An 18,063-nucleotide genomic window follows, 5' to 3' on the forward strand; every position below is an offset into this window, starting at 1 on the left:
TCCTCAAATGTGAACGTGGTATTTATTCCTATGGTTATTAAATTACAGATTACATAATGTAATTATCTTGAAGTTTGAACTTGGTCTCCCAGAATATGATGTTCTTTTTCATCGGAACTTAATTTTATTGCGCCATCACCGAATTACACTTTGAGTTATCAAATATTTAATTGTAGAAAACTTTTGGTTGACGTTTTTCATTATAATTTCTTTATTGTGGTTAAGTACTGAGGAAAAACCCTCTTTGCTGAGGACTAATTAAATTTTGCTGATTGTACTTCTAAGTTTTTACTGAAATTTCTTAATTGGGGTTTCAGGAGATTTTATTTTTCCTGGTGGAGTCTGCTAATTATTACGTTACAATAAAGTACAAAAAAGTGTTTATCTAATAAATGCAAATTGCCCTAACAGCGAGTTTAAACAATAAAACTTTTAGTGTTTAAACAAGAATTTCGCTCTTGGTTTTCTTATATTTTATATATATTTAAGAATATGTCGACTAAAGAAAGAAAAATGTGTAGATTGAATATCAGCCCATATTTATTACTATTATTATTAAGGCCATCTTTTTTGTTCATTCAAAAGTGCTTGTTAGAAAGGGTTTGATAAAAGATTCCCCATCATTGAAATTGTGGGGACCTAAAAAAAATTAAACTCGCTCTGATCTAGTAGCCCTTTTGAGCAAAGAAGAACGAGATACCGATTATGTGCATCACGTACTTCTTAAAGTTTGTGCATTTCGCTTCATCTGTAGAGTTCATTTTGGTTTCCAACTCTTGCACTATTCCACATCTTGAATATTTTTGGTTCTCATTACTTGCTATTATTTTGAGGTGTTGGATGATAGCACCTGAATCGCGAAAAGTAAAAGAGGTTTTTTTTTTCTTTGTTTGTTTCATGTCAATTCCACCCATGTTTGTAAACTCGTAGTATACATTTTTGCCACTGGCGGGCTAAGAATTTCTTTCTTTCTTTCTTTTTTTTTTTTTTTTTGTATTTCTATTTTTAACATAATCCGCAAATCCCACTTTAGAAAAATCATGGAATATTTCAAGCCACTTGAAGCCTTCCAATAAGGGGAACGGCGGTCTCATACCGATAAAATTCACCTCAAGACACAAACGCCCATGCCCGCAGTCTGTTGTTTGAAAGTGGATACGCTAACCACAGAGACAACCAGACCGGCAATCAATCCCCCTTCTTTCTCCCCTTTGCGAGACAAGTACACTGATCTATTAGCCACGTATATTCTCAGACCACGTTTGTGATTTGCTGGAGTAAAACCTAAGTTTATGGAAAGAAAACTATATCGTCACAATAAAGAATCGACTAACTCATATCCACTGGATGTGAGTTAGTCGATTTTATTTCAAAGAATTTTAAATTCTATTAAAAAGCATTTAAAAATAAAAAGATGAACAGATACTGATTTTTTTCATTCTGTTTTGAAAGTCAATGAAAAATTCATGTACCCAAACAGAATGTTCCAAGCGAACATATTCCTCAAATTGGGTGTCACCGGAATGAAAGAATCATGTGGTTCTCAGTGAGGGCACAAAGGCGAGCCTGTTTGTAGACAAGTTCTCAAATTATCTTGTCCATATTGTGAAATGAACATACTTGAATTATCTGGAGAAATCCTTCCTCTTCAGTCTGAGAGCAACTCGCTAATACGAGTATAATTTTTTCTTTATAATATGCATTCCAGCATACAAATTGAGACCCATTTTTTTTTTTTTTTTTTTTTTTTAGTAACTCAGATTATACAGAGTGTTCAGCTAAGCGGTTGGTCTGAAAAGTTCTCGAAAAAGTTCTGAAAAGTTGGAGCCAAATCTGGGGAATAGGGGTGGATGTTCCTAAAAAAGGAAAAACGAATTTATAATTTCAAAATTATTTTTATTTTTCAACGTAATCTCCCTTAAAACTAATACATTTAATCCAGCGATGCTCCAGCACCATTACCCCGTCCCTGTAGGGGTTCTCAGTAAGATCTGCAAAATACCCCTCTACAACTGCAATCACCTCTTGATCCGAAGAAAAATGCTGACCAGTGAGGAAGAGTTTTAGTTTTGGGAACAGATAGAAGTTAGAGGGAGCCAAATCTGGGGAATAGGGTGGATGTGCCAACAATTCATAGTGCAGGTCCCTTAATTTTTCCATTGCCCAAACATCTTAATGGGCAGGTGCATTGTCCTGATGAAAGATGATTTTTTTCTTCTACAAACCGGGTGTGTTCTCACAATTTTTTTCGTCTAATCTGGTTAAAAGATCGGAATAATATTCCCTGGTTATTGTTTTGCCCTTTTCAAGATAATTAATAAACAAAATGTCTTTAGCATCCCGAAACGCCAATGTCATGACCTTTTCTGCTGATGGAACCGACTTTCGTCTTTGGTGCTGAACAACCGGCTTCTGTCCACTGTTTTGATGCTGTTTGGATTCTTGTGTGTAATGGTGAATCCAAGTCTCATCCATAGTAATAATGCACAAAATCAGTTTAATTCTTGTTGAAACGCTCCAAGCACTGTTCAGAGATTTTCATAAGAGTGCGTTTTTGATCTGCTGTGAGCAAGCGCGGCACCCATCTTGCAGAAAGTTTTTTCATATGCAATTCTTCGTGCAAAATATATCCTACACGTTCTTTTGAAGTGCCTATAATCTCAGCAATTTCACGCACTTTGACTCGCCAGTCATCCAATACCATACTGTGCACTTGATCAATGATTTCTGGTGTTGTTACACTATTTTGGACGTCTTTCATGTGGATCATCTTCAAGGCTTGTACGGCAACGTTTAAACTCGGTAGCCCATTTCTTAATTGTCGAAAACGAAGGAAACGAGTGCCCATAAGCTTTTATGAATTTCGAATGAATTTCTTTTGGCGTTAAACCTTTTTTACAAAGACTTTTATAACCGCACGATACTCAATTTTATCCATTTCAAGGGATACAGACAACACTTTTGCTTCAGACAGCTGTATAAAACAAACTACTTGATAGAATGACTTGCAATTTCACATGGATGCTTATGGCAGATCTACCAACTTAGAAAAAAAAAAAACTCTTGCCGATAGTGTTGCCATCTATGGTCGAGGCGGAGAACTTTTCAGACCACCCTCGTATATTATTACAACAGTACTGGGGATAGGTAAAAAGTTCAAGAGAAAGAAGAAAAAGTTATGCTTTTTTTTATCCCTGGTGCGTAAAACAGAGATGAATACATTTTTCTGTAGGACAAGCCAAGAGACTGCATGATCACGATGTCCAGGAATGAGCCTCATGAGTCTAAAATGCTGATGGAACTGATGCTCTGGTTACCATTATGTGAAGCAGGCCCTCTTCAGTGAACTCCAATCAGTCTGCAGTAATCATATCCTCTGTCTAAACCTTCACGTCGATCGGCCCGCTAATAGACCCGAATATATCTCATACGAACAAGCATTGGGCCGTCAGACTGGATGAAACTATCTAGACATGAATTGACATAGGCAGGAATCCAAGTGTCTGATATCTCCCCCCCGTCCAATACGAAATTCCAACTGACTGATAACGGCAGCATCATCAGATGATAGATGAGTTTCACTGCCTGGTGTGATACCACCACCTTGCTTATTCTAAGCTCTAAGTGATCAAAAGCGATGTGTGGATTCCAGAGCAAGTCATAGTTCTTCCCCCCCATACACACACATTTCTTCCGACATGCTATATGAATGATGTTTTCAGAATTACGTCAGTTTAAAAATTATTTTGAACCGTTATTTCACAGTTGTCCGCTAGATTGTATACTGGACAGAACCTAATGGGAACGTTATACATTTTCGGGTGACCTACTAAAATAATCTTGTAGCCACAATTCTGCAAGATGAATCTGAAGTAATATGTGTGTGTGGGGGGGGGGACATTGTTGAGGTCACAATTTGCAGAGTTGAGGAAATTCCCATGCGTACAGCTTGGTAACGCAGTCCTAAAGCCTTCCAGATGCACTTCGCAAATAGACGTGGTCAGTTCCAGCTTCAACGATGTTCATTTCCACTCCAAAACCACACGTGCTTATCCTAAGAGAAACTCAAATTTCAGCTTCTTCAAACACTGCTCACCACCGTTTACCCACCCTCTCTAAATTACCGTCTCAAAGTCTGCATTTGTGCATCTGTTCGTTCTGATGTACCACGTCAGAAAGTTTCCAATTTTGAATCTCCTCTTTTTAATCTACTAAAAAACTCCAATTCTATTTAGACTCATTTGTTATTGCTCTCCTAATGCCACAACCATTCTGAACAATTTGATTTTCCGTCCTTAAATGTTGATTTGTTTCCAGTCCAGCTTTCCTAATGCTGAGGTAATCTTCCTCGTAGAGTTTAATATACACACCTGGCTTTCCTATTCCAACTGCAAGATCGATCAGATAGACATTCTGATACGTAAGATTACTCTCACCAGTAATCTTACGCAAATTATTCCCATGCCAACCAGAATATACTGGATAATTCTAACCATTTCTCTTAGAAGACTCACTATCGAGAAAGACACCTAGAGCAGGCAGAGGAAAAGACAAGCGGGGTAATCTTCATGACGCCCACGCCTCATTTCCTTGGTTGGATTATTGTTTTCATCTTCTGGTCCAAACATTTGCATTGAACCCATCACTGAAGCAATCCTCAGTATGGACATTTGCACTTTAAAGTCTTGTCCCCTATCTTGATTCTTCGAGACAACCAGGCATATCAAAATGGCAGTCATGCTTTGTTGCCAAGTAAGAAGAGATCTTCAACGGAACTTTCCCGTCTCCTGCCTTAAAACAACGAACTTTAATTATTATCTTTGTCATCAATGCTGAGGCTGAAAATTTTCTTCTCTAATTATGCACCGATGATCTGACATTCGTTAATTCGATACTGAAACATACTTTAATATAAGTCGTGAATGGGAGTGGTCGCATTCAAACTTTCTCCTTCTGAACTTTACATGCAAATCTTCGCCGCTCTGTGTTGTGTGTGCTTGAGTCATTGCCGGAAATCATTATTTTTCTGCAAGTCCTTTCGTTCTGCACTCAGAAATGCACGGGAACAAATTCCAATCAGCTGCATTAGCAAGTAATCTAAAGTTGGATGTCATAGTAACCATGCGCCACACAGTCTCATTAAGCATTCGACAATGAAGAACTTAATTTGTTTGTAACTTTCCTAAATTAGTCTTCTTTCCATTCCCATATTTGTTCATTTAAATATACAATCATCCGCTTACGAAAGTGAATTTTTGAAGCAAAAATTCCTCTTTGGAGTTGCCTAACGGCGTCATTAAAGAAAGGGAAATAAATCCCCATTATCGTTTTATAGCTAAGCAACAAAACAATGTTTGCCTTTGAAATTAAAAAAAAAAACAAAGTTTTGAAAGTAACTGTGAATAATGAGAGTTGCTTTGCTAACCACCAGGCCAAACAGGCCGAGTGGTTAGCGTATCCGCTCTTCAGCCAAAAGGCTGCCTGCCTGCGGGTTCGAATCCCGCCTTGGACATGGATGTTTGTGATTGTCTGTGAAAATACTAGTGGTGGTGGGCAGTAGATGGCGTTGGTGTAGTTGATGCCGTGGAGACGGAGAGTTGCAGAGTAGGTGCCCTCCTCTGCAACTCGAGTCTTTGGACTCCCTGGGGTCTTTGGACTCCAGTCTTTGGACTCCCTGGAGGTGCCACGTAAGAATGATATTTCACTACTTGATAAACCACGAAATCTGCACGAGTGTTTTTTTTTATAGTGCTTTTGATTAAGATTTCACTGATATTAATAATTCCGCACAGGCCAGATGGATTTAATTCAAATCGGGTGTTTCAGATCTCAAATGAAATTTATCAAATCGTTGCAATTTTGGTTTCGGTCGAACCATTTCTAGTGGCAAAATTAGACAAAAACGAAATTATAGGTCCTGAATCGGGCCGACATTTCGTAAACGAGATATGACTTTTAACACGTTCGCAGAATGTTTACAAAAATACCAGCATTTCGATCAAGGACTTTGAATCAAGTATACGTATCATGACAGTTATTGCGAAAAGGACCGAAATACGCGCAAACGAAAATTCAACTCTAAACAGATTCAAATTCTATTCGATGTGAACATTTAAAAGAGCTTACTGTGCTGGTGTGTATTTGGTGATGTGCTTTAACTGCAGCACGAACAAGTCCTCGATTTAAGATTAGTTGAAATTCGATTTATTTAAATATAAAAACATTCTTCTCATCGTGGATTTTAAAGGCATCATTACTTACCGTCATTTGACCCATTTCCACCGTCTAACGATTCGAAATAGTGCGTTTTACAAAGCACTCGGTTTTCGTAGAGCGCGAATTCTTCTCCTGTGGATAACTGCCGCTTACAAGAGTCACATGCAAAACACGCCAGATGATACACCTGCTCTCGCGCTCTCCGAACCCAATCGGAAGCATGGATAGTCCTGGAACACTTGGCACATTTGGCTCCAAACTGTCTGTAACAGAAAGAACGAAAGAATGAACAATTATTTTCTTCGAAAGTTAACTGAGAAAGAAAATAAATTACAAGTTTTGTTTTTATTAATTTATTTTTTTGAAATCTGTACTTGGTATTTATATCAGAGAGTACTTATTCCACAATACAAAACACTTTAAATTAAGGTTTCAGTCGAGTATACTATGGTTTTATACGAGCCATTTCAAAACTTCTGCACATGAAGCATGCGTATGATGATGTCGCAGTTCCACGAGGCTGAAGTGAGCCCAATGATGATGAAGCACATCAACAGCAAAAGATTGGCTGGCAAAGTATAAACGTTAGCAGGGTGCAGGTTATAAATGAATATTTTAAATTATAAGTTATAAATATTTATAATTTATAATATATATTGTAAATATTAGAAATGTAAACAGGTATTTTGCTCAATAAATGCTTAGTTGAACAACAGGAACGCAGAGTGCAAAACTTTTGAAGTTAACCTCGTTTTTTAGTATAATATGAAAACATCAAGTCATATAAATACAAACTCGTATGAAGTGCTTGGAACTAAGGAAGACTTCGAATACATTAACGAATGGAAGTAGGGTAAAAAAAAAAAAAAAAAAAACTAACTCGGTTTTTTAATCCTGCAACTTAGAAAATTCAACTACAGAAGAAGGAGGACAGTCAACCCATGGCAGTTAACTCGTTTATACTTTTCTAAACAAAATACTAATTTTGACCTTATAAGTGAAAGTGACTTATAATAACTAACTCATGTTCGGGACTTGAGAAATTTGTTATTTGGAGAAGATCGTTAGTGACTGTTTAGATGACAGGGTTCGGCAGATCTCTCAAGACAATCCTTAGAATTGGACATCGACTACTGAAAAAGAAGATGGGGTAGCCGTGAGCCTACGAAACGCATTACTGTGTGGAGGACTGTGTAAACATATGAGTTTAAGGCATTTATAAAAATAAAAACTACACCATGAACAGGAAACGTATTTCCATTTTCCATCTCCCGTTCATGTGTTCTATGGCCTGTTTGACTGTTTTTCAGAACAGACAACTACCACCTTCGTGCGACACGGGATGACTGTACCACTTCCTCGCCACCCTTCACTCGAAAAGTCCTCACGTTCCAAACGGGTGTCATCCGAGTCTTTTTGGCCGAAGGAAGACGTCCCTACTGACAGCACTGAAGCAGCACTTCGTGATATCGAAGTGCTTCTTCAGTGCTGTCATGTAAACGCTGCCTGCCTAGGAAACGATACAGAAATTTCTTGAAGATGAAACTTTGTTTTAAAATAGTTTGTTTCTAGTCTACCGATAGGAATTATGCCATCCGCACTTAGAATGTTGCGATAACATTCTTAAATGAAATGCGGCTGGATTTAGATTAGTTCGAGGTTCATTGCTACCAAAACATTCCCCGTTTTATCCCACTGATCTTATATATATATATATATATATATATATACACACAGGATTATGCCAAGTTATAAGTTTACTTTCTTCCATTTCGATTAACTTGCATAGAACGAAGTAAAACATTGATCTGGTGTATGCGGAGCACCGCAGTGAAATCCGTGCAAATTAAGCGATTGACATTTCAACTTATGTTCGATTTATGTTTTCCCATTAGATTAAAAATCGGAAAGGGAAGGTCATGTCGAAACACTAGGATTTGCTGAAAGTGCTCAATATGACTCGCGGCACTCTAGTTGACCTCTTCATGTAAAGAATTTCATGCCATTCACATACCGGGTTCAGGACCCTCCTGGTTTGATATCAAGATGTATATTTAAACGTAATCATTCCTGTTTTAACCGTTGCTTCCATTATAGCTGGCCTTTATAGAGCAAACGTCTCTTTTGCCATCTTATACTTTGCAAACTTCCCCGAACATGGGTAAGAAAAGGTATATTCGAGAATTGTCAACGGACGGGTTCCAATCATTTTCAGACTCTTCTATTGTTTTTGGTTCTCATTAAGTCTATAAGTTTAATGTGTTTTATCGCGAATTCAACTTGACGAATTCATGCGAAACCTATTGGACAACACACGCAATTAACAGACTTGCTATTGATAGCTTGAGGCTGCTTCAGCCGAAATGACAATCCAAATAAACGTTGGCGCTACAGAATCTAATAAAATAAAATAAAATATTATTTTAACGATTTTATGCGAATATATACTAAAAGAGCTTAATTTTTGTAAAGAATCCTGTAAAAGAATTTTGTAAAATTAATAAAGAATTTCAGAAAAAAAAAAAAGGTTATTATAACAACTAAATCTTTTCATACGTGATAAGCTGGTGTGATTGAATTGTGAACCATGAAAGGAAAAAAGAGTGTGTGAAGCATTCCAGATGAGATAATTAAAGTAAGTAAAGCGATATTTTTATCCCCAGTATATGTGACATTATAGAGGGCATTTAAATCATCTTTCTTTCCAGTTTATCCCAAGTTCCATTTCTCTGTATTATTTCACCGGCTCTTAAGGAAGTCACCATAGGAGGGAAAAATGTTTTCTTCCAGAAATATTTGGAATCACACGATGTAAATGACAGATTTATGTCACGTGATTTTTTAAAACCAAATAACACCGGGATATTCTTAATTATTTACTGGATTTCTTCCATTTAGACTCCTCCTTGCATCCTGTAGGTGGACATCATAATTGGCATTTTTAGGTTCACAAGATTAGAAAATTAGCTTACGGAGATGGGATCGTTTTATTTTCAAATCATGCTAATTAGATCCTTCCAATTGTTTTTCTTCTTAATTCATCCTTCAACTTCATTAACATCTTGAGCATCCTTCAATATTCTTGAATATCCTCAGCATCAAATCCTTCGCAGATACAGAATTAAATTACAGTGGATCACTGGACTTCTTCCATTGCCAATGGAAGAAGAAAAGAAAGAAAAAAAATGACATCGGATTCTCGCTTTGATCTCTGTGGTTTGACTCATCTTACACTGATTACAACTACAGTAAATCATGTGATAAAATTATTGAATTTCCGTGTGATTTTTTTTTCAATATCTTTTAGGGCTTCGGTTTATTCCCCAAACTTGTCTTTCCATTTTTAACTGGATTTCAAATAAGTAACCTTGATCTGCATTCTTCAACTGATCACCGTTTTTTATTTTATTGTATTTATTTGTTTTTGTTGTTTTAAGATAAGCTAACCAATCTGTTACCCTGCGGACCAAACTATTTGGTCTGCAGGGTAATACAAAGAACAGATCGCTAAATTCCAACGAATACCACAGTGAGCATGGGAATAAATATATTTACGTTCGACTGATAAGAAATCGAAGCAAGTATACTGCAAACATGTTTATTGAATACCCCCACAAGAGACGATGGCGCTAAAATAAATAACTCGAGTCGCATTAACAAGGAAAGACGCAAAATCCAAAGGAGAGATTGGGGGAGGAGTTTTATTCTCCAGAAACCTTGAGACGAGCAAAGTCTTTAATTAGCAATTTCCGTTATCTCCGCATACTTTAAAAGCAACGAATGGCAACCAGGAGGAAAATACTCGTCGTCTTTGAATCTCAATTAAATTACGATCGCATCGTCAGGGGTCAGCGGTATATGTGGTTATGATACAAGAAAAGCGAATAAATCTCGCCGAGCGACGTCCTACATCTCCCGATATGATTAGCACATCGCGAGCTGCATACCGTCGTTCCGAACTATGCTACACCTGTCCGCGTTTGTCCAGTGGGAGGGGCTTTAGAATTTCAAATAGCCCCTAGCGGAACTTGCATTGATCTTCCTGGGCGACGCTAATGAAGATGTTCCGCTCAACTGCTCTCATCATCGGACAAACTCTCGTGCCGCCAGTTTTACGTTGTAAATTGAGTTTGCCGCCGGCCCCCCAAGATCCTGGAACTCGTAATGAAATCTTGGCCGCGGCCCGCGGCCGAAGCCGAAGGGAGCCAGATCACTGATTCCGCTGTGACCATCCGAGCGTAAACTGATGTGCATGATGAGCTCGCGACGTTCTCTGAAAAACAGGAGAAGTACGATCGATGCTTGCTGACACACACACACACACACACACACACACACACACACACACACACACACACACACACACACACACACACACACACACACACACACACACACACACACACACACACACATCCACCTTATACGTGGCCTTTCCAACTGCTCCATCTCCTCTGACTGCATTTTCATTCCTTTCTAAAGAGAACAGCGAAGAAAGCGATCACATATTTCTTGTGGGGGTGGATTTTTTTTTCTTTTTTTTTGGTAGAAAGATCAAATAATCTTAGCGGAACTGAATAAAAGCGTGGTAGATGTTTTTTAACGTTGTCTAACGATTCACACACCAATACAGAGATCTGGCGTGTGGGTAGATCCATCGCAACTTTCTTTCGCATGCGCCTTCGAACAATCACGTGATAGAATTTTGTATCGTATTTTGGGTTGACGTTCTAAGAACCATGCTTACTTCGTACTTCTGTTTTCATCTCAGTTAAGATGAAGGGGGGGGGGGATTTCTCATTTTTTCTGTGTGACTCGTATACTGACATCCCGAGTTGCTAACCAATTGAAATGCAGTGGAGGCGCCGAATTTGGGATGCATAAAGATAGTCAACGCAGGGGATTATTTATGCTTATTGTATACGAAGGTGGTTTGATGTAAAGTCAGGTTCACGTGAGTCATGGGTGCGCATTATCTCCACTGTTATTCGCCACCTATATGGGTCATATTATAAAGCGAAAACCGGACTGTTAATCTCGGTCATTTACAGTTCAGGTCTGCAGGATTGTGCTGTAACAAAGTTGGCATGGTTTGGTTTTCCCTTTCAGTAGTTTCCGACCGTAGGTGACTTTGTAGGCATTGCCCACAAAGTATTCCTGGTGAGATTTTTTTTACAGGGTAGTTCACCGTTGCTTTCCCCAAACTCCCAGTTTTATCCGGGCTACTGACCGGCTTATGGCTGGGACGTATTCATGACTCTAATCTAAACTGTGTTTACGGGGGCAGGTTTGCCTGTTCTAGGGGACGAAACTCCCCAGTTTCCGGGCGAAAAAAAAAAACCCTTACTTACCCGGTAACTCACCTTTGATCTAAAGAGACCAGTTAAAGGTTCCTCACACGTCACTGACGGGAATTGAACCCAGGTCTTTCCGACCAAAGGGCTCCGTCTATACTGACGGAGCTACGCAGGCTCCAAATTGGCATGAAAATCAGCATATTCATAGTCTATGCAAATATTCATAGATTACGAATATGAGAACGTCAGCTGCATTCTAGATGCAGAGCCCGTAGGACAAGTAAAACATTTTAGCTGTGGAAATAGCTGTGATATTTATATGGAAGCAGTCAACAAAATTAGCAAAGCTGGTGTGGTAGGAAGTGAAATGAATACATTTATATGGAAAGATTAGTCAATGCACAAAACTAGCTGAATACAACACAGGTTTAAAAGACGGTTTAAATTATGGATCTGTGAACTGGGTTAGGAATAAAACACGTGATCAAAGAACGGAGACCACAGATAGAAGAGTTCTGAAAAAGATGAGGGGAATTGAACAAATGGCAGGAACCCGTAGAAAGTCCAAGATTTTGCGGATTGATGCAGTTAGGAGTGCCTTAAACAAGCGAATAAGATCTGAGAGTATTGGAGTTCTGAAAGAGAAAAATGGTGGAGAGGAAGTTAGTAAACTTATCTCACAGTCCTGTACAAGGTACAGATCAGGAATCTGATTATGATATGTTTATTATTTATTTATTTTATGTCTGCGCGGTTAGCCCAGTGGCTGTGCGCTTCGCAACCATATGTCTGGGGAAGGAGTGGCCTCGGTTCGATTCCCGTCGGAGACGTGAGGAGCTCAAGGATCTGCCATAGCCAAGTTAGCCGGTCTTGGGCGGAGGCAGTAGAGTTCCCTCCAGTTTAGCTGGGGTTTTTTCATCCTGAAAGCAGGCAAACCGGCCCTGTGAACACACGGACTACAGTCATGAATACCTCCAATAGGGATGCAGCAGAGGAGTGGCGTGCTGGCTGCATTATTTCGTTAGGTCTCCTCCTAATGAGGAGTCACGGAAGGGAGAGATAGATAGATTTGTTTTATTATTTATTTTTACATGGTCCCGCTCTAGAGATCAAACATTGAACTTTTTCAACCGCTGCAATAAGCGAGGCGTAGGTCTCGCACAGAGACGTCGTCGTTGTACTGAAAGTGCTAGTACAGACGAAAAGGGTGTAGAGACGTTTTTCATTCACTGGAAAGGGTAAATGAGAAGGGTTAATAAAAGGGAAAGCAGAGTAGGGAACGAATCCACACGTATAGCAATAATTAGCAAAGGAAAAAACTGAGATAAGTTATAGATAAAATTATTACTAACATTCACATGGCGAGAACATAAAAGAAATGAGAAAGTCTTGTTCTTAATCTTATCCACCGTGGGATTGATATTTTTACGCTGGTTCAGGATACAAAAGTATACAATGGATTTGAAATAGCAGAATTTTACATAAAAAATTAAAAGATGATGAAGACTTAGAAGTAACATCGTAACAAATAAGAATAAAAATAGAAATGAAAAAACATCTCAAATAGACAAAAATACAGAATGAGTTGCTAAAACTATGAAGGAAGAGAAAGAATATTTTAGTTAATTAAACTATTAAAAAAGTTTTTGAAAGAAACAAACAGATGAACTAAAAAAAAAATATCGCAGGGCCAGTTTTTTTTTTTTTTTAAGAGATATCTGAGATGAAATAAGAGAACTCGATCAATTTCCAGCCATCTTGAAAAGCTAAACAAACTTATTAAAGAAATTACGAATGAATATCCAATATTAAGCGATGGATTGCTTTGTTGTCCATCGTTTAATGTTAGATCTGGACGATCCTGCATCGATACTCTCGTTGCAGGGAAACAATTAAGAGATTATCACTTCGGTTTTTGTGTTTTGTAGTAAACCATTCGGTAGAATAGTGAAAGGAAAAATAAAAATAGTAAAGCTTATTATGGATATTTATACAGAGATAATAAATACGTAAGAATGTACTGAAATAATGGGGAAAAAGAAATTGAAGAAAGATATTGGACAAAGTAATTTATTAAGTCCTCTGCTGTTCGATATTTGAATGGATGAAATAATAACAGAACCAAAAGACATGAAGTGAAGGGGAATGACGATAATGTAGTACTGATCTGCTATTCAGATGACGCAGTAATAGTAGCAGACGCAGAAGATAATTTACAAAGGGAAGTAGTTCGTTACCACCAGGTTTGCAAAAATATAATCCGAATAGAAATAGAAAAGAAAAAACCAACTACAAAACACTCGTGCTTAATAGACAACCAATCAGGTATAAGTTAGAAATGAATAAAAAAAATCATCGAACAAGTGATTAATTTTAAATATTTAGCAATCGGAAGGAATAACAGGAAATGAGGCACAACAGAAAACGCTTAAGACGAGCATTTCCGGATGTCCGAAGCAGTGGTGGTGGTGGGGGGGGGGGGGGGAATAAATATTGTAACTAATACAAGTATGTGTAAAAGGATGATAAGACCAGTTTTTTTTTTTTAAAAAATTCTGAATCTGACATAAGAGATGAAACAAGATTAGACACTGTTATCGAAATGAGGAAAATTGCGAGAAAAATAAAATACGATAAGATCAGGAACGCAGAAAAATATACAAAAAATGTGCACGTGAACAGAATGAAAAAAAAATGGAATAATTAGACGAATAGAAAAATGGAAACCAAGTATTAGAAACTAGTGTAGTTGGAAGACGGCGAAAACCGTGGAAAGAGGGATTGTAAGACTTTGTCCACCAGATTTATCACTTTAGGCGGACGAAAGATGAAGAAGAAGGTAAAACTTGCCGTATGGAAAGGCTGCTGGAAGAGATTGGAGCAGAAATGCTTAAATACGGAGGTACACAAGTTTTCCCGTAGCTACACTACAGAATTCAGAAAATTCGATTTGATCCAAATGATCGGAGCTGACGAACAAGCGGAATGCGCGTGTGATATAAATGGAATTATACAAGGGATGCTTAGGGGTGCTCATCAATCAAATGAACGGTTGGAACGGAGCACCAAGATGGGTATTACTTAAAAGGGATGAGAAACGAAAGGTGTTTCAAGCAACGATGGCGGGGCGAAAGACCTACAGAAGGACGAAGGTAGAGCGGAATGATGCCGTTAAGAGTGCGCTGCTCAAATCACACACTTGAAAAATAATTTAGAAGAAAGCTGTCCGTCAGAAAAGTCTCATGAAATCATCATCATCATATTGGGGTGTGTTTTCAAGCGAAAATGTACACCACAATATGGTGATGATAATAACTTTAAGTATTTTAATTTAAAAAAAAAAACATTACAAAATAAACGTCAGAAAATAAATAAACAAACAATAATTATGCATAGTAATAAAATATAATAAAACTGAATGGAATATACATCATTTATTCAATGAAGATTTTGATTTTTTTTCCAGATTGTTATACAACTCAAGTATTCTGATTGGTCTTGAAAGCAGTTGCGATTTAAGTACATCAGGAAAGCGTCCTTAAAATAAGCAAAATTAACTGCTCTAAATGTCCATCATAACCGGGACCGCATCGAAAGTGATTGCGCTTCACTTTTTTAAAACCAGCGCCCCTTCTTTGAAGAATTTCCTCAGGGTAATAGTTCACTTGCTCCTCTTTCATTTAAGTGTAAAATACACAAAGCTCTTGAAGGTTTTGGTTTTCATGCACAAACTTAACAGAGCAATAAGTTATAACGCCACACTTGTTAGCAGTGGAGAGAGCTCTGGTCTCTCCAAGCAACGTGCAATGGAAATGGATGTTAATAATTGTCTTTAAAGGGCAGATCAATTCGATCGTGTGGTGTCAGACCACCGCCTTGCTTTGGAGGCCTGAAAGAGTTCGATAAACCCTTAATATTAAGCGCACAGCTATCGGATTATCTATCCCATAGCCGATCCACTTTACTAATTTATTAGCGAATAAATTTGGTGGTGGTGGGGGGGGGGGGTACATAAAAAGTTCTGTAAGCACAACACACTGCTTTCTTTAACAAGGTTTATTTTATTTTTATTTTTTTAATGCCAATGGGAAAGCCGTAGTTTATCGGCAACGGAACGCTCAAAAATGACAGTAATCATCTATAATACTGGAATTGAAGTGGGGTTACAATGAACCGACTTCCATCGTGTTGTCAAAGACTGTCATGTTAATTATTACTTGTAATGCTGCAATTGTAGCATTACGAGATAGAAATGTGATGATGAAAAGAATCCCAAGGAAAAACAGTTCGACAAGGCCACAAATGGGAGGAATGCACAACACTTAAAATTGTTGTACATTCCTCCTATCGTTTAAATTGGAATTACGGCCGAAATAAACGAAGGTTTTGTAGGATGAAACCCTCGAGTTTTCAGGATGAAGGCCTTGTACCTGTGAGATTGGCTAATTCACTTCATTTGAAAAACCTTCGCACCCACATCTTTCCAACTAAAAGGCATCGTCGATATAATACCGCTGTAGAACAGTGGATTTTCTTAACCAACTAATGGTGAACCTAAAGAACCGTAGATGCATTTTAACCATTTAGGCGTCATTTTTAGTAACGATAACGAATTAATTTTGGAAACAGACAACAGAATTAGCAGAACTGGTATGGTTATGAAGTCAACCAAGTAAATTTATAAAAAATTTACTTGGTTGACTAAAAAAGAAATTAGGGAAAATACTCAAGTAACTGTATACAAGACAGTGTTCGGGAACGCAGAGCGTCCATTATTATAGAAGTTTATGTCAAAACATTACATTTCGAACTCCATAATTTTAGTTTCTACGGAAGAACTTCCTCATGAAAGCCGCTGTGCAGAAAATGTTTGATTAACTGGAGGAACTGGACGGTAGGTCATTTAAAAGACTGTTTGGGAACGACGAACTGCGATACACTCTTTGAATCAGATGGATGTCTCTAAATATGACGGCTACCGGGAGAATATCATTTACCAGAGCGTGTTGTCCCATCTGTTGTAGTGACAGTGATGTTATGGTTTCGATTTGGACCAGGAGGAGCTCCCCTTCGTAGTTCTTGGAAAAATGAGCAGCAAACATTAATGTAATTGGTTCTGCATTGCCTTAGCTGTGAGGTTTCCATGAAAACAGTCCAAATGAATATTAATATAATGCATCAGTTCATACTATGGCGATATGGCACGAGAAAATGGAAGTGCAAAGCTCATGCTGTCAGAGAGATTCTTAACATGACCCTACAGAACATCTCCGGAAGGCGTAAAGGCGGCACCAACGTATCTGCCGGCTACTGAATTAGAAACCTTTATGAAGATGTACGCAAGCGTCACTTACGCAGCGTATATGCAAAATACTTGGTCACGTGCATCACGTTCTAGGCAACGATTTAAGAATGCTGAAGAGATTCGTCAACAGCGTTGACAACAGCAGGAAAAACGAAGGATCTTTCGGAGTTCGATAAAGGGCTTACTGCGGGTGCCCGTCTGGCTTGAGCCACGATTTTCAAAACAGTACAGCTGACTGGTTGTGAGCTCTGCTGTTTAATCGGTGGAAAAATAAACCACACTGCTCGTCTAAGAGGCGTAGCTGTGGTCCTAAGATAGTGTGTCAGGAACGAGATTGCCTTGTCTGAAAAAGGCTTGTGCAGACAAACAGAACTTCCCGTGTGCAGCCATTGCCCGAAGTATTTAATGAAGACTGTTCCTGACTCACCGGACTATGCGCAGGGAATTGAAGAGGATCGGTGTTGGCAGTCGATCGCCTGTACAGAAACCACTGATTTCTGCGAAGAACCAGAAAGTTCGTCTACAGTCGTGTCAACAACATCGTGACTGGACACTAGAAAAAGTCGTGTTATCCGATGAGTCACAGTACGCCTTGTTCTCTACCGACGTAGGCAGAGAGAATTTAGCGAGCCCCCCATGAAGCAATGAACCCAGGTTGCCTTGTGAAACACAAGTCAAGGTACTAGATGTGATGTCATGGTGTAGGAAATGTTCTGTTGGTACGGAACGGGTCCCCCTGATGTTTAATGGAAGGTCGGGTGACCTCCAAGGAATATCTGAACACAGTCGCCGATCAAGTCCATCCTGCAATGGTGACTTTTTATCCAGCAGGTGACGGTTGTTTCATGGACGACAATGCTATAGTCCATCGCGCAAGAATTGTTCAGCAATAGTTCAGCGAGCATGACAGCAACTTTTACCATCTTCCCTGGCCACCACAAAGCCCTGAGCTAAATCCCCCATTGAGAATTTATGGGAAAAACAGATCCGGAACAAAGTCTTGTTGCGTGAAATCTGACCAGTTAAAGGACTGTCTGGTGAACGCGTGGTATGTTGTAGACGCAGTCGTCGAATCTATGGCAAGAATGGCCAATAGGATATTTGAAATTTATAGAAATAAAGAGTTTGTGAAACGCTCGGTTATTCGTGTACGATATGTTTGACATATCCAACATCGGAAACATTTTGTATAGGGAATAATTATCACACTGCGTGACAGCTACCGATAATCTAATTTAATAAACA

General features: G+C 38.6%; 1 protein-coding gene across 1 annotated transcript in view; it reads right to left on the reverse strand.

Moving 5' to 3' along the window:
- LOC150110706 (LIM/homeobox protein Awh-like) overlaps positions 1–18,063 on the reverse strand; it is a 67,076-nt gene that overhangs the window by 20,448 nt on the left and 28,565 nt on the right. The window contains exon 2 of the mRNA XM_090405557.1: positions 6,262–6,479. Coding sequence (XP_090261683.1) covers positions 6,262–6,479 — 218 coding nt within the window. The remainder of the gene's footprint in view (positions 1–6,261; positions 6,480–18,063) is intronic.

The sequence above is a fragment of the Typopeltis vanoorti genome, chromosome 1 (assembly GCF_054136105.1).
Source record: "Typopeltis vanoorti isolate ZY-2024b chromosome 1, IOZ_Tvanoo_1.0, whole genome shotgun sequence".
In the NCBI taxonomy this organism is placed as follows: Eukaryota; Metazoa; Arthropoda; class Arachnida; order Uropygi; family Thelyphonidae; genus Typopeltis; species Typopeltis vanoorti.